Here is a 24,809-nt window from a genome sequence, read left to right as displayed (position 1 = left end):
AGAAAACTGTGAATGTAGCAAAGAAATGCTTAGTGTAATAAATAACATTCATAAACATATACATCACAAGATCTTGAAGTGGTTTACAAAGACACATATTTTATTTTTTACTTTACTGGTAATTGAACTGAGCAGATTAAGTGACTTGAGTAGTTACACAGAAAGTCAGTAGCACAGCTGAACTAATGATCAAAAGCCACTATGTACAGTAATCTAAATGTAAAGATGCTATAATATGCTTTCATGTAAGGTAGCTGTTCATCTCACAGCTGACATTTCTGTGTAACTAAACCACAAAAAGGCTAGACTGCTGTTATTATTGTGCCTGCGTTACCTGTGTTCAAAGCATCACAAAACTATTTCTAAGCATTGGAAACTGATGCAAAATGTTTATCAAGATAGCTTGCAATTTCTCTTTGTGTTTTGACTGCATTTCACAGCATATTATAAGTGGCATGTCAGTAAAAAATAGATTCAGTCTCGCCAGCAACAGAAAGCAAAGAAGGAAGAAGTGGTAGCTGGCTTCCAGCAATGTTCTCTTGGGAACAAGTCTGAAATGAGGCAGCTTTAGGGTTCTTCTATTAAATTAGTTTTCCTTCAGTCTTCTACATGATGGGGTTGTTCTTTTAAGGACACCACCATTTTGCAAACATCTAAAAAAATGAAATATGCTTTTAGGAAACAGGCACCTTGTTGCAATGCTTAGGTTATAGTAGATACCAGTTCACAACACACGGATAAAGTACCTCTCGGGACCATATGAAAGAGATCAGAAATATTCCATAAAGCACTTGAGGAAAACTGTCTCTGGCTGAGAAGTTTTTATCTTTAAGACACAAAAATCTTGGGGGATGTGACAAAGAACCACAGATATCTTGCAAGGAAGAAAAGACAGTTGTGGCCATCCCCATGTGGCCACATGGCCCCATCCACGTGGCTTGTCACAACTGGAAAATGGTGCCTATTGTCCTGGGAAAGAGGATGAACAGATGATCAATTATGAAATTTAACATTGTGATTTACTGCCTTCCAGTAGTGCTCAGTCCCACAATCCTTGGTGCTACAATCTCAAACATGGTGTACCGAAGAGATCAACAGATCTCTGAGCAGGAAGATGTGGACTTATTTGGAAAGGCTCCAACGTGGAGTGGCCACAGCAAAAGGAATCAAAAGTGGTTTAATCATAGGATAATCATGCCATGGTGACTCACTGATCATGAGTGGATTTCTGTGCTTGCATATCCAGAATCCACAAGGAGTTTTAAGTGTGGACAGGCTTTGGCAAGAAACTGAAAAGCGTACAAGTGTTTGCGCAAACAGAGAGTCTTTTCTTCTGTAAATTATCAAAAGAGTCGTCTCCTTGGATGCTGGATCATAAGAATGGCAGTACTCTCAGTTTTGCTTAAAGCTGTAAGCAACCTTCAGTAATGTGGATAGTCAGAAAATATGCTAGACTTATATAGTGGCCCTTAAGGAAAATTACTCACTGGAGCCATTTATACCAGCTTATATTTGCAAGGAAAAAAAAAAAAAAGATATTTTCATCTAACCTTAGAGATCTTAAATCCATAAAAGCAAAAATACTGGAAGTGTTTATGTTTGCATATTGAATGGTGCTTAAAGGAGATAAAATATCAACAACGATTTGCTGAAAAACCAAAGTATAGATAAGGTGGAAGTAAAACCAATTGTGTCTTAGTCAATCATTTTCTAGCATCTTTCTTTTGGTTCCTGACTCCAGCAGTCATTCTACTCAGTTTTCTATGTAAATTATGTTGTTTTCACATTAAGTTTTAAAGACAGGAGAAAATCTCATATAGATGCCTGCAGAGCTGATGTGCTTTTTGTAATGCTTACAGTATCTCTTTGAGATAGGAATAAGGGAGGAGGGGAAGTAAAAGCACACTGCCAAATGGCAGTAATGCCTCCAGTCACACAGTAGAAAGGTGGGGGAAGGGTATAATAAAGCTTACTGCTATTACTTAAGAAGCTTGGAAAAGTGACCTCAGCCAGAGGTGGAAAATACTTTAGGAAGGTAGTTAGGGAGGTTGAGAATGTGCAGAACATAAAATTAATTTTCTGTTGTAAAAAAAAGCTAACATAGAGGTGAAAACTCGGAGAAATTCTAATATTCACTAGGAAGAAGCAGTAGTCATAGGACTGTGGGATAATTCAGGTTAGAAGGGACCTAACAAGGGCTCCAAGCTGCTCTAAGCAGGGTCAGCTATGAGGCCAGACCATGTTGCTCAGGGCTGTAACTGGTCTGACCTTGAAAACCTCCAAGGGTAGAGATTACACAGCTGTAATGCTGAAGGAGAAATTTAGGCGACAATATGAAGAAATTAAAAATCAGTGTAATGCAGCTTTCAAAAAAGCCCAGACTGTCTGCACTGTACCTGCAAAAACTTTATACTGTGGAAGAAAGTGATAACAGGTGGATTTTTCTGTTAAGAACAACTTGTCAGTACATAGTAAGTTGTAATAAGCTACCTTGCCGAAGTAGCAAGCACTTTAAGACACTCAGTCAGGAGAGAAAAAAAATAAATGAAAATATTAACAGTTGAATGTGCAAGTTGCATGCGTTTTTAAGAGTGGCTTAATTTTGCCTCTTTCAATTACAATTTTACAGCAGTACTGTGTAATTATGTACCACCAGTTGATTTCTAAAGCACATAAAAAGCTTCTTCAAGTTATTAATTTGGCCATATAGCTCCCATTGATGTTTTACTGATGTACAGCAAAGTTCAGTGATTAACCCAAGGTCACCCAGTGTGCATGTGGTAGCTGGGTGGTAAAACCCAGGTGTTTGTGGTGTTTGTGTCTCAGCAGTCCCCCTCCACGAGGAAGAGGTGGCAGTACTAAGGTCATACAAGGGAATTTTCTGTGAACGATGAATACTTTCTTCAAAAAAGGTCCCAGGAAATGCTTGAAAAGGGAATGTTGAAAAGCAGTGAGCTTCATGCATGTATTCTACAGGGGTTTTTTTTCCCTTCATATATATAACATAGCAAAAATGAAGAGTCTAGTAAATGATATCCATATAAGGAAACCCAAATACTAGAAAAGAAAAATGAAAAAGACCAGCTTTGAGGCCATTTATAGAGCTGGAGGGATGTGAGGCTAGTGCAGGTCTGCAGTTTATTAACATCTGTACCCTGCTGCTGCTGCTAAAATATGGGTGTAGTCATAGTTGTTTCTCCTTTCATTGCAAAGTGGAGGTTAATAAACATCCCTGACAATAGAAGCAGGTATGATTTAATCAGAGCTGTTACCATGGGCAGGACTGTGCCAGTTATTTACAGAAACAAGTTTGTTCAGAAGAAAATATGACTGTGAATCTGTGCTTACATTAAAGTATATCTATTAAATACTTCTTCCATATAACAAAGAATGGAAACAGAAAGATAACATCACAAGTGAAATATTTATTTGAAATATTGAAATAAATATTAAAAATAGAAAAAATGGTCACTTTCTGGAGCATCTTATTATTAAATATGTTTTTATAATCAGTACCGACTTCCCCAGAGAGGAGAAAGAGCAGAGGATGGTTTCCACCATAACTATCGGATTGCTTATAAAGGTTACTACACTATTTGTCTTGCCCATTGCATGCTTTGCTATGCGGTCAGAAACAGATTTCTGTGTTTTCAAGAGCTGTTCAAGCACAATTAGAGGCTCAAAATGAGTTGAAATCTCAGCTGGTGGCCTAACAATTTGTTTTCATGCTGTGTGTAATTAAAGATTTATATATGCATAACTTTTTGATGGAGTAAGGGGATATCCTTAATCCAAGTACTCTGTTATACATCTTATTTTTATGCAAGATATTATGTGCTTGGCATCCAGCTGTGTGCTGTCTTCTGCCCCTTAACATGGCAGAATCTTAGTAGCTGCTGTGCTTGTCTCTCTGAGGCAAAGGCTGCAATATAATTGTAATAATGTTATATAATGGTGCATTTGCTTCATTTGTAGTATGTTACAGCAACAGGGCCATTTCTAAAAATATTAGCAATGCAGGGAGTCAGGCTCCTCTGGAGTCTGAAGAAGGTTTCCATGGCAGAAGCTCTGCCTAGGGGAAGAGGGTTGTGGCATGCAGATGGAGCATGGCTAAGTGAACAGAGCAGGTCAGAGCGGGTGCGTGGGGAAGGTGCCTCCAGAGGAAGTGCACTGACTTACCGCATCCTCTGACCAGCACTTTCAGGAGGGTTTTGGTGGAGTCCTTTGGCAGAGGTGAAAGCTGCCTTTTCCCCAGTCAACGCAGGCTGTGGTTGAACACCAGAACTGTCACCCTCTGTCTTTCAGATGACTTCCCCTGACAGTGCAGTGGGACTGTTTGTTTAAGGGGGTGCAGCCCATGGCTGACTGCACACACTGAATAAACAAAGAAATTACTCCCAGACAGAAAATAATCATGTTAATTAAAAATCAAGAAGTTTATCTACATAAAACATACATTTGGGAGACCTGAGTCAACTTATCCTTGAAACCACTGGAATTATTTTGTAGTGACGTGAAAAAGGCTATGATGTAGATATCCTTCAGTTATACAATCTAACCTGTTCACTCAGAAACAAAATACTGATTTTAAAATGTAATATGTTACATAATGCAACTTTAATTAAAAAGTTAATATTCAAATAGCAATGTTCATGTGCTCAATCATTTAGCTCGAGTCATGACATTGAATCATGTTTTGATATGATATCATTACTTGCATTGTAGCGTTATCAAGTCCTAATACAACGACATGTTCTGAAGACATGTTCACTTTATTGCTCTTCTGCCTCTCTTGTACAAGATGGGGCTTGCACTGCTGGAGGGAGGCATCACTGTTCACACCCTTGCTTCTGGGCCTTTCATGACCATGCATTGGTAAAGCTGACCTTGCATATTTATGAGCAAAGATTTTGCAAAGCTCAGAATTTATTTGTTGTATTTAATATAATGAGGGCAACAACTGCTATATTATTCCATGTCTTTGCAGATATAATAAACATTGTACATAATTTGTAATCCTTGTTGAATATGCTTATGTAGGTAGAGATTGTTTCACTGATTTTCCCAAATGATCTAATCATTCAGTGATTACCTCTCTAATTTAATTATGTGCCAAGAATAATGAGTGAGTTAAGCACTTACAATGCAGCTCTGGCCAGGGAACAGAGGAGGCTTCATGTGAGTTATGGCAACTACCCTGGTGTTCATGGGGGGAAAGGCCTCCACCTCCCCTTCTCCCCTCTTCTGTGTAAATCTCTGTGAACCCACTTGCTGCCTCCAGATTACAGGGTTTTTGAAGAGAAACAATTAATTACCTTCATAATCAGTTTGTCCGTGCTATTAAGGCCTATGAGTGCAGCCAGGGCCCTGAGACATTTATAGAAATGGAAAGAAGTAGGCTGGAAAGAAAAATTAGTCCATACTGGAAGAAAAGTGTATAAAAAAAGGTATAGTAAAATGTTTTTGGATGCTTTCTGTTGTGTCTGAGCAGCTAGGCTTGTTCTGTTTTTTGCATGGTCTTAGCATAAATTGTTCAGAAAACAGAGATGCCCAGTTGTGAAAGTAGAATACGCTACCCTGATAGAAACATTTACAAGTAGTATGAAATCTGTTTGCCCAGCAGTGCATGTCTAAAAAGCAGCAGTTCATGTATTTGATGGTCTGAGAAATGTCAGTATGATACATAGCCAGGAAATAGTTGTAGGGCTTATTTCAACCTCTATATTTATAATCCGGTCTTTGGGAGACCAAAAAAAAAAAAAACACGTCTGTTTTGGGGGCTGCTCCTTATAATGAGAAGCTTTTGAGAAGTATGAGAGAATAAGTCTAAATAGAGTGTCTGTGTAAGATCTTCTTCAAAACACTTGTTACATTTATCATAAGGAGCTGTATAAATCACTTGAGTATCAACCATCTTGTTGTCACTTATAAAATTTACTCATCTTAAAACAATTCAAGAAGTAAGAGTGTTATATGACTCATGAAAGTTCTCCCACTCTGCAAAATTGGCTTATCCAGTTTTGAAAAGGCTTTCATAAAGACTTGCTAGTTAGGGTGCAAGATATATGGGGAAAAGCTGTGTCTTTTATAAGACCAAAGTGTAGGACTGGAAATAATGGACAAGCTTTCAGGCAAAGGGATCGAGGGACTGAAAACAGCCCCACTGACTGGGCTTTGCAGGAAAGATTACTTTAATGCTTGTCCTTCCTTTACCTGCTCTGAAAACAAGAAGCATTTCAGTCCCTCAACTCTTGCTTTACCACTTTTCACAAGTATTAAAATCTCACACGTTTAAAAAAAGATATGGCAGTTACAGTTCTTCAGCTTGCACACTGGATTGAACAGACGCGTGTAAGGAAAAGATTTAGCTAATGAAATTGATATAGTGTGCCCTTGTCTGTGAAGCCTAAGCTACCTAAAAATGTAGAAATGTAAGATGTGAGAAACACTCATTCCAGCGTGGTAAATACAGTGTCTGCCCTGTTAGCTTTACACTGTAAATATTTTTGCTTTGAATCTTTCTGTAGTGTCTGTATATGTTTAGCTAGATGAAAGCATCGTTCTGATTAGAGCCTCTTGGAGTCACTACAATACAGGTTGTGGCATGTGGCCTTATACAATGAGGAAGGTTTCTCTGGTAATGTGGCAGAGTCAGGAAGATTTCTAAATGCATATTTCTCAGATTTAAAGTTGGAGTTTAAGTGAAGATACACCCTGAGTCTCATATGTTTATGCTATTGTTTTCTGAGTAAGCAAATGCACAACCAGTTTTAACAAGCAGCACTTAGGTAAGATCAGAATTGACCGTGCCCTCCCCCCCTCAGAGGCAGATGCCACCTGTGAGTTTCTCTGAAGAACTTCTGGTCTGGCAAATGTAAATCAGTTTACAGATATGTTTGCAGAGTAAATGCCTAGAGAGCGAGACTGAATCGAATCAACTGAGGGAAATAACCGAAGTTTAGACCCTATGTCAGTATAAGCAGTGTGATGACTTATAAAAAAATTCTCATTTAGTACTTCACATCTAGTATGTCTTTTTGAACCTCTTGTTCACTGTGTTAAACATCTAATATTAGTCTGTGATCAAAACTTCATTTTGTAAATCTTGAACTAAAATCATATTTAGTTATTTCTAAAAATTATCTGACTGGAAATGTATTACAGGTTGAAGTTAATGGGACCAAGTGTCAAAAGCATGCTTGTTTTCTGAGGGCTTTTGAGTGATTCAGTGATTACTGTTTTTACTGACTCTGCATGCAGCCAATACTATATAAATCTCCAAACTAAAGAAAAATGTGCATCTAAGGATTTCTTGTACATGGATGGTGGCATGTCTTACAGGACCACTTGAAAAACGTAATGCAGTTATCCAAGGAGTGAAGCAAGCAGTCTTAGCTCACATGAGGTATGGGTGCCTTGCCCCTGTAAGGCAGAGGATGCTTTTTGTCCACAAGTTGGGAGATCTGCAACTGAGCAGATCTCTGTGCTTCAAGTGTAGGTAAATGATATGTAAGTGTACATATATAATCTTGTTATCTTTGCCAGTAAATCCAGCCCGACAAGTCCCCATCTTTGGCCAATTGTTCCTGCCTCTGTGCTACAAGGATAAGTTTTTAACCAGTATCACTTTAGTTATCCCCGTATAGAGTTAGCTTGGTGCGGCTATGGAGGTGGTGTCACGGTGCAAGAGCAGAAATAAGTGGTCAAGTAACATTAGAAGAACGTGGGGCTTCCATCACATTTGTGTATATTGCCAACTGATTTCATGTGCTGTGACACACCAAAGCCCAAAAGCCAATATGTGACATGTGTTTTCTTTCCTGAAACAACAGGTCAGGAAATAATGCAATATCCTCCCACACTAAGCACTTTCAATTCTATTATCCTTTTTGTATATTGACATCTTGAAACCGTTACATAAAATGAGCACTTTTAAATTTATTCTAAAAACTTGTAATTATACAAATAAAACAAATAATTACAAAGAACAACACTATAACTGTTACAGATGTATTATTCTTCCAGGGCATACTACACATACCACATGTCCCTGGGAGCTAAATTTTGTTATTGATTGCAGACACATCTAAAATAGAATATGTAATATCACGGGTAACGAAATGTCTCCTTAGTTGCTACAGACTTAAAAAGTGACTGAAAAACACTCTAAACTTTAAGATGGGAAGCATGTGATGCTCAATAAATTCGTCTTAAATGTGTTGAGGGTGGAGGCTGAATTATTGAACCATGGACTTGAAACCTATAAAACCATGTTCTACTGTAGTATTTTGTAGTAAAATAATATTTAACACATTCATGTCAGCCTTAATACATATTTGAATGGTAATGGTTTTGAAAGGGAGCCCCAACAAGATGATCACGGACCAGCAGTGACACCACTGTGCAATATAATAACTATGTATTATTAGATTAAGAAAGCTGCAGGGGGTACAAATACAATAACTTGAGTTTCTTCCACTGACTCAAACAGCGATCTTTTAAAAGTGCTTTTCTTTTAACTGTTTTTAGTAGCTGGAGGTAGAAACAAAAGCATATACTAAGGTGCAAATGGTTCATAACCCTATGGGCATGACCATCAGGAGCTTAATCCCCTTACCTTCTCTAAACCTAACTGAAGTCAGTCTTACAAAGCAGGTGCTACTAGGACAGACTACCAACTAAGGTAAAGATTACACTGGAATTACCGGGTGTAATCTGGTGTTCCTACTTCTAAGCACATTGTTAATCCCTTGACTTGATGGACTTGTGCATGTGAATTTTAAAAGAATAGATGGAGTCTTGTACCAGTTGTAATAAGGAAGGCTAGAGGTTAAAAATTAGTCTTAAGATTTTAAAAGTCAAAAGCTGAGTAGCAATAAAAATGTATTAGTTTATAAATGTCAGTAATTTAAGTTTCTACATTTTTGTAATTATGCACTAAAGTAATTCTTATATGAAGAATTAAGACGCAAATGAGCTCGCACTTTTGTGGTATTATCTATAAACTTTGTTAGCACTATAACAATTTTCAGTATATGTTTTTTTGTTGAATATAACAATTTGTAGTATGTATTTTCATGTTCTGTATATATGCCCTTCTCATTAACAAAAATGAGTCACGATAATTTCCTGTGGTGCTCATCACAACCGTGATATTCATGCTTAAGAAACTGGAGAAGTGATCTCACACTTCGAAACTCTGTGAGTTGGAAAACCACACCTCTTCAATCCCCTTCCCTCCTCAGTTTCATTAGTCCTTATACATGGGGATTTCTGTTTGTGTTTCAGAGAACAGTTTTGTCACTTTGTATCTTGTGCAAGGGTTACAGGAAAATTTCTGGTTTTGACTAGAGTTGTTTGCCAGCAAGGTAATGAAATCAATCAATTTTATTAAGCTGTCCCTGGGGTGCCTTTTCAAAATACATAGAGATTGTAAGTAATGATGATCTTTATCCAGATGTGCATTGGTTCTTCACTTTTACATAACAAAGTTACCTGTGCAGTTATAGGTGGTGTTTGTTGTCTGGGCAAGCATTTTTGACAATGAACTGCTAGTCATGCTCGCTGAAATAAAAATCTGAAAAATACAACTCTAGATCAGTGGAACATGTGTGGTGCTTCTCTGGTGTAACTCTGGAACCACATCAGCAGTGAATGTAAGCATGCTTAAGTTTCACAGCTGTCTTCAATTATTTTTACTGTCCCTTCTTACCAAATAAACCTGGAGAAAGTAGAACAATCCAGAATATCTGATATTTTGACATCAAGTGGCTACTTACAGTGAAGCATTTAATAAAATCAGCCTAGATCAGCTGCAGTGCATTTAAATATACAGTCCCATTTACAAAACGTCTCCCTGAGACAGGAAGTAGAATAGTTTTACACAACACTTCTGTAATAAATTAGCTCTGCTGTCACGAACCAAAATTAAAACTCACGATAACATTTCCTTCAGCAGTGGTCTCAGATTTTGTCACTACACATTATTATACAGATGACAAAGATTCTCTAAGACATGGTCCAAACCAAGGGGACAAGAGTTTTTTTATAAGGATATCACAAAATAAGCAAAAGACTACTCTTCAGTGTAACAGTGATAAATGCTTGCTTTGCCACTGCAGCCTACCTTTAACTCTGTCTGTACGCTTGCCATTTGCTTAAAAATTGAAGTGATATTCTGACTGAACAGAAAAACCTTGCACTGTGTTATACTTAATACTTTGTTTTTTAAGGTGTTAAACGAGAAATAACAATGAGTTTAGAACAGCAGGAGTTTTACGACTGGCTGACTGCCAAACAGGTTGCATTTATTCCCATTCAGGGCATATCCAGCCTCTGTTGTGTGCTTGAGGTGTGTGCTTTAACTTGTTAATGAGAGGTAGAGTACAGATGTTTGGGATTTTGTCTTTGTCTAACAGTTCCAATATGTAAGAGGCAATGAGTTACTGGAAGACTCTGTTCACTGTATATTGAGCAATTCTGTGCAGTGTTTTTAAAAGAGGCACCTACCGTGATACACAGCCTTTTAAAGAGGAAGTAGATATAGGAAGCAAGCTTTAATTGCATGGAGGTGGGAGGAAGATAAGAATCATTACTAGACATCATTACTACATTAATTTTTTCCCTAGGGACTTGATTCAGCAAGGCACTGAAATTCCGTGTAATTTTAAGGACATGAATTTCCCACAGCTTTCTTTAAAACTTCCTAATTTCTTGAGGTGGAAACGGATACTTTCTTCTCTTGTGGTTTACAGGGTGAATTCTGGTTTTCTCCTCTTTTCTTTTTTGTTCCTGAAATGCTGAAATCAGGTGACAATTACAAATACAGAACGTACAATATCAACTAAACTGCTTGACATGATTGATAATATATAGGCATATTTATAGCTAAGTATCCCAAGACTACCTCATAGGGCAGCAAAACCATGTGATATCTCTGAAAGACCTTATGTAAATTGTTCTCTTTCTGAGCCACACACCACAAAGCCCACAGGAAGTTGTCTCTGTAGTGGCTGCGGTTCTGCAGTTTCCTTCTTCCCCATCCTTAAGTGGTCAAAACATTTCTTAAAAAGTCAACACAAAGTAAAGACTAGACTTCCTGCTCTTGCAGTGTAATAGATATATGTTCCTTCAGTTAGAAAGAAGGATTCACACATCTGATTGTCCTTCTGTGTCCTTTGGGTCAATTTAGGGTTATGGTTTGAACTATACTGATCAAACTGTAGTTTTATTTTTAGGTTTCTTACCAAGAAAATATAATAGTCTTTTTTCACACATCTCCCAGTAGCAGTTATTTAAAGGATAAGTAAAACACTTGCTTTTCCTCAGCAATTTTAAAGATAATTTTCTCTCTAAAAATAAGGAAGTCATCCTGTTTTCAGGACCTAATAGGGCAGTATGAAAAATATGATTTAAAATTCTGATCTTCCAGCTAACAGATGGGATTTGGTATATATCTGTATGTGGTTGAATGTACTATAGATAGAGGACATATATATGCATAAACACTGACATGTATATATCTCTCATTATCTATCGAGATGTGGGTGTATATATATAGACATTTGCTGTTTCCTTAAAGCCTTTTAAAGGAAGACATGAATACACTGGAATCCCAAAGTCTTAAAAAACATAACTCACTCATTTCAGAGATTTTGTAATCCTTTATTAAGAATTTTAAAAAAAAAAGTTAAATAGGAATGTCACTCAAGGTTTCTTTCACTTAATATCATTATTTTAGGTTGATTCGACCAACATTTGATTTGGCATTTTCCATACTGCTGATGGTAGCTTTCCTTGTTAGCAATTTATTAACGAAGAGATAAGAAAGTTCTCCTAAAGGAAGAATTTGAAAGGAGAGGAGCGTGGTCCCACTATTGCTTTGTTAAAAAACAAGCAAAAACATCCATTAAAATAATTTGTATCTACTGATAAATATATGCATATTACCAATGCTAATAGAATAAGATGGCATTTCTAGCTCTTGTAATTCATATCAAGAGTAGCGATGGAGTTTTAAACAATTGTTGGAAGGAAGGAAGAAGGGAGATGGGGAGGGAAGGAAAGGAAGGAACAAAGAAAAAAAAACTGGGGAAAAGGAAAAAGAGATTGAGAGAAAAGAAGGAAGGAAAGAAATTAATACCATTAGTCTCTGCGGGCCAAAAGTACGTCCTCTCCCAGACTGGTGAGACACCATCTGTGATTATTTTATGTCTACTGCCAGATGTTTCAAACCCCTAGACAGAAGTCCTTCCCTGTTAAATAATCTCCTTCCTTGTCAAATTCAGTGTATGGATTTTCTCATGGTATTTTCTCATCTGGTGTAACATGATACAAAAATGGCACCTCCATCTTTGCTGGAGGTTTCTTTGCTTAGTATTTTACTTTCAGCTTTCTATTTGTTTCCCATTTTTCTCCCAATACCCAAATGACTACTTTTTTTTTTCCCTGTTCCTTTTCGCTTATTTTAGGGATCCATCTCCAACCACTCTGCGTCTGCACGCCTGCGGTCCTCTTTCATTCCCCTGCCATATGCCCCATCCTGTTTTATGGTCTTTAACCTTTGTTCCCAACCTATTCTCCTCCCCAACCTGCAGGCATTGCCCACCCTTACTCAAGAGGGGGCAGATGAAAGGGAGGGATTATTTTACTCTGCTTTTTATCAGGTCAGCCTCCCCTGAGTTTCTTTTCATTGTGTCTCCACACCTTGAAATCTTCCCCCTCCTTCCTGTTGTGATCTTAGCCTTTTCCTTCCTGCTTCCTGTGGTGAATACTTGTAGACTCTGGCAATGAAGCATGTGTGCATAAAAAAATGGTACATTCCACTCTTTGCATGTGTAGATAGATTTATAAAAGAAATCTGAGGCATAGTTACATCTAGCAATTAGCAAATAAAAAATTTGCAGTAGTGTTTTCATGGCAGGGGCCAGAAGAGGAGCTTTGGCAGAAGGCAGTGCTGCAATGTAGAACTCCGAAGGGGTCGAACCCCTCCCAAGTTCAGCACAGCTGCTGTTGCTCTGGGAAAAAGGGGGTGAAGCCACAGTATATTCTGGTACTCTGGGAGCCATCAAGGTGCCAGGAAGTCAGGGATGGTGCTGATGAAAGCTAGAGGTTACTGCAGCTTTGAGGCTGTTCACGTAGGTAACTATGCTGGCACTGTTTGCTCTGATGAAGAAGGTCCTGGTGGGCTTACTCTGCCCTGCAGTGCTGCGTTCTCCATGCAGTGGCGGAGGAGTTGGCCCTTCCTCCCTGATTTCGGACTGCTGCCTTGGGAATTTGCTTCAGCTATTTCCTGGAATATGAATTTGTTTATTTTCAAAGGAGAACAAACGTAAAACTCACACAGTAGCTTTGTGTAGGGCATGTCTTTGGATCATTGAATTATTGCCACATTTTAAGAATTTAAGTACTTCTGAAGGTTGCATGGAGCATGACAGCAGCTTGTAGCACATAAAAAATACAACTGCAGGAAAGTTGTGGCCCTGATAGTGTGCCTCTTACTGCTCTCTGTGCCTTGTGAAACATTTGCAAAGTGAGTGCAAAATGCTCCCAATTTTGGTGTGGGATTTTTTCTCACTTAACTCTCCTTTCACTGGAAGTTGATTTATCTGATTAGTCATGAAACTTTTGCTCTCATCTAATATTTAAAGAGTAAATTAATCACCATAATAAACTGTGGACCATAGTGATGTGGCTAGCATATGGAGCATGCTCTTTTCACTGATGTTCAAAGCACTTTAGTGGGTGATTCTTTTGGAAGAATGATTAACTTCTGACTTGGTCCTACAACACTTGGAAGCTCAGCTTTCTGTGGCATGAGCTGTCCTGGTGCAGTAAAGCAAGAGCATGCTCAAGTGTCAGCTCCATTTTTCAGATAGAGCCTCATCCTGCATGGGTTAGGCACCCACCTCTCAAAAGCAGTATAACATCTTCAAACAGCCTTTTTCTAAATGGATAAAAATGTTTGCAGTGTTTCTCTTAGTGCTTAAATAAATACTTTGTAAAATGCACTAAACCCCCTTCACCTAAAATATTTGAAAAATTTTATTTTTCAAGCAGTTCATTGTGCTATAGGAAATGCTATGTAGTCACCACCTTCAGCCAAATCAAATCTCCCAAGTTGTTTTCTTTTTGGGTCTTTATTGCGTTTATCTCAAGAACAAAATGTACAGTTAGGAACTTGAAAACTAATGTCCCGCCCCTTCAAACAATGGACAAACGCAAAAGCAGGTTTGAGCTCTCACTGGTTGACATCCTAGTTCTGCAGTCAGGCGCACGGCCGCCGGAATTCATTCGTCCCAAGCCAACGTTGGCAGGACGGGGCGCAGAGGAGAGCGCAAACGTTAGCCTGCTAAGCTGCCCGAGCCGGCCGGCCGCTCGGGAAGGAACAATGGCCCGGGCGGCCCCGCACCGGCCGCCTCCCACCAGTGTGCAGTGCCTCCCGGCGGGGCCGGGATGCCGCGGCCCCCGCCAGCCGCGCTTCCCGCGCTTCAAACCGCCCCCCGCGTTCCCATAGGCTGCGTGGCCGGCGGCCTGTCGTCCGCCGCCACCAGTGCCTGCCGCCCCGACCATCGCGCGTGGGGGGAGCCCAGCGGCGGGCGAGGCCTGCGGGTGCCCCCCGCGCCAGCGCTGCGGGGACGGCTGGGCCGGGGGCGGCCGCTCGTCCGCCGCCGCCGCCGCTCGTCTCCGTTCCGAGTCCCGGGCCCGGCGGCGGGGCGGGAGAGGGTGCGGCGGCGGAGCGGGGCGCTCCCCTCGCGGGCGGGATGGGCTGTGCCGGCAGTCAGACATGTCAGTGGCTGCGCGGGTGAAAGGGCACGCGGCGGCCGAGCAGCGCGGCCGCGGAGGGGCGGGGCGGGCAGAGAGCAGTCGGGCTGATCCCGTCCTCCGCGCATCGGCGGCGGGCCGGTAGGCGCCGCTGGCTGCGGGAGAGAGACCGGGCTTTTACGAAACTTGAGCCTCCGCTCCCCTTCCTCTTTCTGCCTCCCCCGTCCCCGCCCCTTCCCCGCCACCCTTCTCTTCCTCCTCCCCCCTGCGCCCTGGGATGTTTATTGGGGCAGCTGCGTGAGGTGCAGGAGGAGGCGGTGGCGAGGTTTTCCTCCCCCTGCCTGAGTAGTTGTAGGCACGCACGCACGCACTCACTCGTCTTACTCTGGGGGAGAGAAGAAAACAAAATGTCTGCCAGGGCCGCGGCCGTTTCCACGAAGGTAAGGCTCAGCCCCGGGGTGGGGGTACTGTCTCCTCGGTCTAATACTCACCGTCGCCCCGGCGCGGTTTTGGCGGCGCCACGGCCTTACAGCCCCTTGCCACGCCCGGGAGCTGGTGCCCCGCCGAGCTGACGGCAGGGGCTTCCCTCACCTTCCCTCGCCCGCCCCGGAGGCCGCTCTCTCGGCCTGGGGAGGTGGGTGAAACGAGCCGGGGCCTCCCAGCCACCGGCCCGGGGCGCCCGGCAGCCCAACGCCCCCCGCCGGCCGGTCTCGCCAAGCCAGCGCGCAAGTGGCCTGCAGCTCCTCAGGCGGGGGGCGCTGCCCCGCGGCCGCCTCCCGCCCTGCTCCCTGCCCGCCTACCTGTTGGACGTGCGGCGGCGCCCGGCTGGCGGGCGGGGGGTGCCCTGGGCCCCTGCAGGGGGATGGGTCGGCCCCGGGCCAGGCCCCCTGGAGAAGCCCCTGCAGGCGGCCGGCCGGCCGGGTCGCACTCTCAGCGGCTGAGGGGCAGGGGCGTTGGGTGCACGGTGGTGTAGGCTGTCGCCTTTTCTTCCAGGCTGGAGATCGGATAGCAATTAGGAAAGGTTTAACCGGGAGAGTCCAGTACTGCAGGATTTTTCTGTAGGCGGTGAATCAGTTGGGGATGGTTTTTGCTGACATACGGTAAACAGGTGTGGGGCGGCCGTAATCCTTCAGAAACTTGTGCCGGTCCTCCACCACTGTTGATGGTGCAGGTGCACGTTGTGGGGTGTGTACTATGACCTCCCCTAGCACTGCCGCGGCGGTGAGTAATCCCGAGCGTCCCCGGGGGAAAGAGGTGGAGTTAGGAACGCTCAACAGGTTATTTTTCTCCCTGTGAAATCAAAGGTTTGCTTTGAAACTAGTTTGAGTTTAAATTTCGAACTAATTTTTAGCTGTGACTGCTGAGTAGCTGCCCTGCCTTCAGCGTGACAAGTTCCCACCGTGCCTTAGCTCGTGTTGCTGGCGCTCGGCTCACTTGTGTTCACTCTCGAGCGAAACTATGTCGTTTCGGTCTGATGCTACTCGCTGGTATGCGCTTACTCAGAAGTAACATTCTGTCGGCTGAAGCAAAATACACACCTTACCGCATTACTACTGAGAAACTTCAGACTACTTGAAATACTAAGTTACTGCTGAACTTACTGGTTGTAGCATATTGTTAGCTGTAGTGATTTTATCAATGCCAAAGTCTTAATTTTACTTTCAAGGTGTATTCAAGGCAACGTTAGCTTACAGAGTGCAATTTAAAAAACTTAAATGCCAGTTTTGATCTACTGAGTTGTGTGCTGCTTCCTAAATATGCTTTCAGAGATCTTCTATTACACTTTAATATATACATGCATGCATTTCAACAATAAATGCCTACATTTGGAGAAGTAATTTATTTTGGGTAATATTTCAAACTGGTGTTATCACCTAGATACAGAGATAGATAAAGCGTACTTTTTTCCACCCTGTTCAAATGCATTTATGTTAACAACGAACAGGACTTGAAGATAAATATTGTCTTTGCTCCTAAAAAGAGTAGTGTTGTGTTAGGGTTCTGCCATGTAAGGAATTGGGAGAAATTGCATCGGCTTAAATTTTGCAGACTCTTTCATGTATAGAATCAGGGTGCAAGGTTCCCACTTCCAGTTCAAAATACATTCTTAAAGTATAGGTGTTCTATGAGGCTGTTGAAAAATACTGCCGTCAACACATGCATGCACTATCCAAAAAACCCACATCTTTTAGATACACCAAACAGTCAAAATAGATAACATTTCTGTATAGACTAATGTAAAATTGGAGCTTGTATTTTACTATAGTAGTCATTTGAAACTTCTTCGAGATCATGGTTGTATCAAATTTGCCCTTTGAGCATGTGTACATGTACACAATATCAGCCAAAGTAATTATACTGAAAGGTATGTTAACTTCCTGCAAAATAGTCTTCCTCAGGTTTAACTCTTTGCTGGTATATTTTCAGATTTTATAAAAATCAAGTATTTGAAATAGCATATCTCTTTCTCAGGAAAAAAATGTCATAAGTTTTGTAACTTTTTCAGTGTATACAGTCTGTAATAGCCTTTTATCAAAATAATTTCTTACCTTTTAAATCTAGATTACAGAAATGTCTTTAGAGGCTAGAATCTTATGCATACAATTTATATGAGTTTCTTTGTCAAAACAGAAAGGCTTTCAATAGATGTGTAGCATTATTTCTACTTCAGGCATTACTTCCTGTGCTACTGTTCGTATAGTTTTAATAGTTGCACGTGGGAGGATTATAAATATTTTAGAAATACTTAGAATATTCAAGGACTTCTGTGTTCAAGTATCAGATCTTGTTTCTTTCAGCAACCCCTTTAGACATGGTATCCAGTTTCTCCTTTTTGGGGTTGTAATGCATTAAACAACCCTGTGGTTTTCTCTTAATAGTTACTTAACATACTTTGTAGCCTTTTGGGCCTGGTGTCCCATGTCCACGTTTATCTTGGCACGCTTAACCTGAGGAAAAAAAAAAATTTTTTTTTTTTATTAGCTGGATAACTCTTCTTTGTACATGTGGGAATTTTGGCTGGTATGATTGATTGTGTTATGCCCTGTTACCAACAGTCTTTATGCTACCTTCCACTGCTTTTCAGTCTTGGTTACTTTACTTTTTCCCTGTGATGCTGTAAAAGATAGTGTTTTTATTGAGGCTTTAAATGCCTGCCGTAGCTGTTGGTAGTATACAATAGAAAATGGTGAGAGAAATGATGTCTTGCTAGCAGTCTAATTTAGTGGTGGCTGTGATTGCAAAATATAAGGGGCCTAATCTCTTCTGATGTCTTTTTGAACAATGCTAATGGATGCTGTGGGAATGAATGCGTCAGGGTATTAGTAATGAGATGTAAAGCTTTCCACCTTTAAGCTGAGGGTTCAAATATAGTCCACACTGGTTAAAAAAAAAAAAAAAGGCTTTCAAGTAGTAAATGGGAGTACAGGACTTCTTGAATCCTTGAGCCTTTTTGAATGTTGAACCTGAGTTCTTGAGACTTCCTTCTAGCTTTAAATAACAGCATAAAGAATATGTTAGCCTTTTACCTCCGTCCTGTAATTAATTGGATTTTGGTTGTTCTAACTACCTTTCTAGCTCCAGGCACATATCTATTATCTACTACTACAATCAGAAGTTGAGAACTTGATCGTGTTAATGGTTCAAGACTTGCTGATTGCAAGGATGCTCTGGTTTCCTCTGCTAGAGGGAATGACCTATACTTTTCATAAATGTGGGTTCTTCCCCAAGTCCTATTGAGAGAGATGAATGTATTTGTTTCTTGTAGAGGATATATGTGCATGCTTTTGAAGTGTTTTTTAATGTGCTAGAATCTATGGGAGAGATGAGTTTGGAAAAGTATTTTATTTTTCCCATTAAAGTTTGTATGAACGTTATAATGTTAGATCAGTTCTCAAGTTGTTGGTGAGATTCTTCAATTATAACAAAAAAGAAGAAATAAATACATAGAAAATGGATATGGGGAGGTAACACCAAGTATGGAAATAAACAGAGGATTTGGCCAACATGAGAACAAACCTTCTACTTGGAAAAAAGATTCTGTAAAATAACTGCATTTAATTTGGTAGTGTTCCCGTGAGTTTTATTTGAACCTCAAGAAATACTTATTTTAATGTTCTGTTTTCAAATAAGAAATTCTATAGGTAACTTTTATTTTGGGTTTCAATTGTCCTAAATTTTTTGACTGCTACAGTTATGATAGTTTGGCAACTTCAGCTACGAAATGATAGTTTAGGTGCATTTTTCAGTATGAATTCTGTTGCAATGTGGGAAGAGCCATGAGCTCTGTACTCTGTAGGTCTTTATGAAGTACATTCTGGAGTTTGCTTCTGGTTCAATGTACAGCATAGAGATTACTGTAATGTAAACAGAGCTTGAAATCTGACTGTGCCTGGGAGCTGGTTCCACCTTTACATAGTGGAAAATCAGTAAGACCTTATCAGTAGTCAGCTAGCTAATCTTTGTTTCAAGGAAAACATCTAGAAATGTGTTATTGTATGTCATAGGTATTTTAATGTGCACATTTTACTACTACTTACATACTATGAGACTAGATATTGGGCTTCTGTCTATGCAAAAAAAGGCTCAAACCATGGTATTCTGAATAGGTGCTTCAAGTCAGAGAGTGGTTATTAAGCTTGCGTATATGTCCACATTGATATAATGTACTATCGTGGTGAAAACATTGTGGTATGAGGACTTACGAAAATACTTGATAAGGAGTCCTCAGCGTAAGATACTGAGTTGAAAACAGAACTGTAACTAGTGAACTATTCAAGCTGTGAATTGTACAAAATACTTTGGTTTTATTGCTTGAATTGCTATGCAAAAGTATTGTCTAGCTCAGGTCAAAGCACTCATCCAAAAACTTTGTGTCAGATTCAGTGTCATTCTGACCAAGGACCCAGCTGTTAACCCATTTTGTTAGAGGCCATGCCAATAAGCTTGCAATATGAAATAGGATCCTCTCTTCTGTTTTGTTCTCCTATTCTCTATACCTAGAGGAAGGGTAATGTCTTCTGTATGTCGGGATGGGGCTGGGGGGGAAAATCAGGCTAAGTCACAGTGTAGGGAGAGTAAAGGCATGTGTGCGTCTATGTCAAAATTAGTAGTCCCAGTATTTGGTTTATTAACACTGTGTTAAATTCTAAGTGTTCCTTTGAGTTAAGGGGTAGTATTTGAATTAAATGCTTATTGTGAAGTTTATTGGATGACTGCAGTTATGTAATCTGTGCATCAGACTACCCTCTGGTTAAGAAAGACATAGGTCATTTATAGCCACCAAATTTTTCCTGGTTATCATAGTATAAACGCAACAAAAAATAATATCAGACTATGCTCAGTGTTCTCAGGCACATACATTGCTAATGACTTCTTCACTGAATGTACTGATTAAGCAAACAGCCATAGGGAGTTCTTAAAATGAATTCTGTCATTCTGTGCAGTGTATTTATGCTAGGTCCAAAATGTCCTGAAATGAAAACATTGTCTTGTCCTGTTATTATGCTATTTTAGGGACAGATTATTCAAATATGTGCTCTGCACTCATAAATAATAGGGGTGCCCTTGTTTCAAGGAGTTGTGACGTGCTTCAGTGAAGGATCTGAGAAAACGGAGGAATATGTTCGTCTGAATGCTGTAAGGTCCAGTGTGGGCTCCTTGGATCCTGCAGAGTAAAAAATGCTGCTGAGGCCACAGGTGTGGTGACTCGTCTAGGGACAATGATGTCTGCTTGGTTATCCATGGGATTTTTCTGCTGTGGTATATCCTTAGATAACTCCTTAAGCCACAAGCTCTGTGGGCTGTTTGAACTATGTATATGGGCTACTGCAGGCTTGGAAAACTGCCCCAGTGTGTGTAGGACTGGGTACTTTGCTCGTGTTTGCTATTCCTAACTCTGTAGGGTCTTCAGTAGCTCTTTAGAGTTGCTTTGTGCCTTTGCACATCAGGATTTACTTAGACACTTAGAAAAATTAAATATGTTGTAGGTGCTAAAAATTTAATTACTGGCTTTATGTTAAAATAGTATTTATTTTCTCAAGGGTATTTTGTAATCTCTAATAGGATTCTTGTTTCCTAATCCACTATAAACAGATGTTCTACCCTTTTGTGGTGGGGGAGGGCAGCCTCAATTCAGTAAGATGATAGCAGTACGGAGTGTTGCATTGGTGAAGTTCATGTTCTTATGAGAAGTACGCAAGCATGCTATGACCCTTCTTGGCCTGCATATCTCATCATAAGGTGTTTTGTTAGACTTCCATAGCAGAGGAAACAATAACAGAACTTGGTAATGCTCTGATAGTCTTTTTGTTTCCCTACCCCACCCCCACATATGCAAAGTACTGATATGGTAAAAATAGAAATTGAGCAAAAGTAGGCAGTTTCTGTGATCTGTAGTTCCAAGCCTTTTCCCACTGAAGACCAGTCTTCCTCACCACTGGCTTTTATATTTCTTTCTTAGGAACTTAATTACAAACTGCTCCCTCCCCACCCCCGACCCCCCCTAAACCAAGCAGTAATTAGTTTTCAACTCATGATCCTTTGGGACTCTACAGGCTTCCTTGCCCAGTTTTAATGGGGTCCAGTACTAGCGTCTTCCCCTCTGCCGCACTGGGTCAGCAATGATTTTAACAGATGGCCCCCACTTATGTGTCCAGCTTTAAATTTTTCTTGTAAATATTAAATGGCCTTGTTTCAGCTATTTACATTCTAGGCTGGTGACTGTTTCTTATGATGTATCCAGATGGGACACAGAATAAGCAAAATGCATAGAGATAGTGTCTTTTAGACTTAAGAGACTTCAGAGCATATGATCAAGCTTTTGGGCATAGCTTGTGAAGAAGAGTTGGTGTGGCTGAAAGAACATCCTTTGCCCTTTCCTACAAACCTTGTTGATTAGCTTTCTTCAGACCACAGCCACTACAACAGTGTCACTGTTGCTACAGCATTAATGGCTTGGTTATATTAATTATGAAGTTGGATAATACAAAAATTATGAAGTAACTTGTGACTGAAGAGACACTGCTCAGTTTTTTAAGTGGAGTTAATTAAAAGGGAGTAATAACCTTAAATTATAACTAGAAGCAGTAACATAATGAAACAGGACAGATTGTGAAATTTGAACAATTATGTTGGTTTTTGTATTACTTAAATTACAAGCAGTGATGACATAAGTTTGCAGAAGGACGGACATGGCACACAGTGCTATAAAAATATATAAAAATTAATTTAACACTTAAAAATGCAAAAGAGGGAATATTTAGACAGTTGTTTTCAGCTTCATTGAAAATATAATAGACTTAAATCATGCCATCTAAAGATTTGTTTTTTCTAATAGAAAGTAACAATTGGAATTACTGTAACTGTAAAACTCTAGGAGAAGTAACTTTAAAAGGTGCTACTTGACAATGTGGTATCAAAGAATTAGTCAGTTGTAACTAATATGGGATCAGGATAGTACCTGGGGCTAAGTATGCCAAGTATTGTTTATCTGAATAAATTCCAAGACATAACAAATCCACAATTCATGTTCATTTTAGATGGCTGGCTTCACCAGAATTAAATCTGGGAGAAGGTCGGGTCACATTAACCCTCTCAGCACAGGGTACTTGTTTAAAAACTTAATCTAACTTGACCCAGCATTGTTCCTACATAATATTTGGAAAAATACTTCTTTGCCCCTGAATGCTTCAGTCCATATGAAGTAGCTTTTCAGTGTAGTGTTAGATGGAAAAGGTATGGGCTTTTCCTGTAAATCTGGACTCCCTGAAACAGTATTTCCAGTGGGTATTAAGATCTTGAAGCCAAGCTTGAAGGCATGACTTTCTGAGAAAAGAACTTGTGTTTCCATCAAACTTTGAAATTAAGTTGTGGAAAGTGATTGGCTGTTGTGTGCATACAGGATAAACCACTCTGTTAATAACCCAGCTGTGCGGCAGCGGAAATTCCTGGAGGGTGATCTCATGTGAGAGAACTAAATGGACTTGCATTTTGTTTGGGTTTTGCCCCCCTATGGTTAATGTAGACTGGATCGTAGGATTGAGAGCCTTTAGCTAGGGAATGTGAGAAAGGTCTACAGGTTTATAAAAAGCATGTTAATGGCTCGAACCAAGAACATCTTTCATATGAATTGGAAACAGTGTACGGCTTCTACAGGAAGCACTCTGGTATGCCAGCTTATTTTTTCCAAGCTTGCTCATGAAGTTTATTGTAGGTTGTTTAATGTCGGTAGTTAGATGATGAACGCCCCTTAGAGCTGCCCAGGGAACTGCGGAGTTTGAAATTAGGGGATGTGTAGGTAAAATTGTTTGAATATCCTGTCAGTATGCAACTCTTACTATTTAGTCTATTATATTCATCTTGCAGCTGCTGAGCCCTGTATTTTACATTTCTTAGGTGCAGTAGTACCAGTTAAACTGAAAAGTAAGTGTTGCTTATCTGTAAACTGGTAAGTCGGCCATGAAATGTCATTATTTTGGGGGCAGTCAGGAAGCTTCTTGACAGTATATTGCTAGCTTTATCAGAATTTTAAATTTTTTGTTTGTTGCAGTCAGCAGCAGAACTGCAGATCTTATAGTGTGAACCTATGCACTGTTATGGTCTGAAGTGAATGGCAGAAGCACTGTATGACTGCAAAGTTGTTGCCATTATCCGTCCTGTCCGGGCTGCCTCAGTTCTTCTGATACAATATTCCGCCAAGACTCATTATATTTGCCACTCAATATTTCTTAGGCCTCTCTGAAACTGAAAACAACTGCATCAGTGTGCTTTCCTTCATAGAGGTACCAAGAGTGCATCAGAAGAAGTTGGTCTTTACAAGCAAGGAGGATTCAGAAAAAATGAAGCAGACGTTTTCCAGGCTATATTGCAAGAATGTATTATGCCTTAAGAATTAAGAGAGGGAAGCTGGAACAGCTAGGTCTGTGTAATATTTTTGAGTTAGAATTCCATCATCTTCTGAATGAAAAGTTGGCATCTGGTTTCTCAAATGAACTTTCACCGGGGAGGCCAAAGATCTGTCTTTGGTTATGTTTTAGTTGTATTTGCCTGTCTTTCCTGTATTTTTGTGCAAGCTTCTATTTGCTAAGGCAAAAGTGAGACCAATGATGGGAGGAAAGGAACTAAATACTAGGTGATATTTGAGGGAGAAGAGAATGAAAGGAAAGAGGGAGCCAAAGGCAAGCAGATAGTTTTTAGTTCCGAGTCTACCTATTTTTCTTCATTAAATCTGCCCTGCCCCCAGCAAAGAAACAAAAATCTTAGCACAAAAGCTGAGGTGTCTGGACTCTCCAAATAATTATTGTGAAACTTGTGTTTTATGACTAAGCCTTACTCACAGAAGTGTGTCATCAAGGCTAACTACCTAGCTGTATTTAAAGATTACTATTAAAAAAAACCCCAAGATTATAGTATCAGACCTAACCTCTGAAAGAGCCATAATAAAAATGTAGATGTATTGCTCAAGTTGCAGGAGTATTGTTTCTGGCAGCTGTAGTAACAGCTCGTTTGCTTATTTGTTTTCTGTAAGAGAGTGCTGAAGGCAGTGGGAAGAGGAAAAGAAAATAATAAATGCTCTTTTAAATACTAAAGCATATAAAGGACAGTTTGAAGGACACTAGGATTCTATACAGAAATTCTGGATAATAAGACCTTCCATAGCAAGCTGGAAGTATTTCAAAACCTATAAGTAGGCAAACTTGAGATGAGAAATAATCAGAAGATGTAAACAAAACATGCTGAAGTGTACCTATTGATTATCCTTTCTTGTACTGCATTTGGAAATAATGGCAATAATCACACACACTAATTTAGGCACTCCAGGTACAGTATTTATCTGAACAGATTCCCAGATAACTGGGAAAGGGCAGAATCTTGAGAATGAGGATAATTTGGCAAGCTACATCCTTTTAAATGCATATCTATACTTTTTGTAAGTCTTGTGTAGATAGCCAACAAAGCAAGTGTCATCTGAAAGTCTTTGATCTTACCAGCTTAACTGTTCATGTAGATAGGACCTGAATTACAGGTGGAGTCAAACGAAGAGCTCA

General features: G+C 40.2%; 1 protein-coding gene across 9 annotated transcripts in view; it reads left to right on the top strand.

Annotated features, from left to right (window-relative positions):
- Positions 1 to 24,809, top strand: part of TJP1 (tight junction protein 1) — a 160,275-nt gene that overhangs the window by 69,662 nt on the left and 65,804 nt on the right. The window contains exon 1 of one of the 9 annotated variants that reach the window (XM_075100165.1): positions 14,782 to 15,203. The exons of the other annotated variants lie outside the window; for them this stretch is intronic. Coding sequence (XP_074956266.1) covers positions 15,171 to 15,203 — 33 coding nt within the window. The 5' untranslated portion in view covers positions 14,782 to 15,170. Of the gene's footprint in view, positions 1 to 14,781; positions 15,204 to 24,809 lie in introns of those variants that run through there. 9 annotated transcript variants of the gene reach the window in all.

The sequence above is a fragment of the Phalacrocorax aristotelis genome, chromosome 7 (genome assembly GCF_949628215.1).
Source record: "Phalacrocorax aristotelis chromosome 7, bGulAri2.1, whole genome shotgun sequence".
Classification (NCBI taxonomy): domain Eukaryota; kingdom Metazoa; phylum Chordata; class Aves; order Suliformes; family Phalacrocoracidae; genus Phalacrocorax; species Phalacrocorax aristotelis.
Note: the sequence above shows the minus strand (reverse complement) of the source record. Positions and strands in the feature narration are given on the sequence as shown.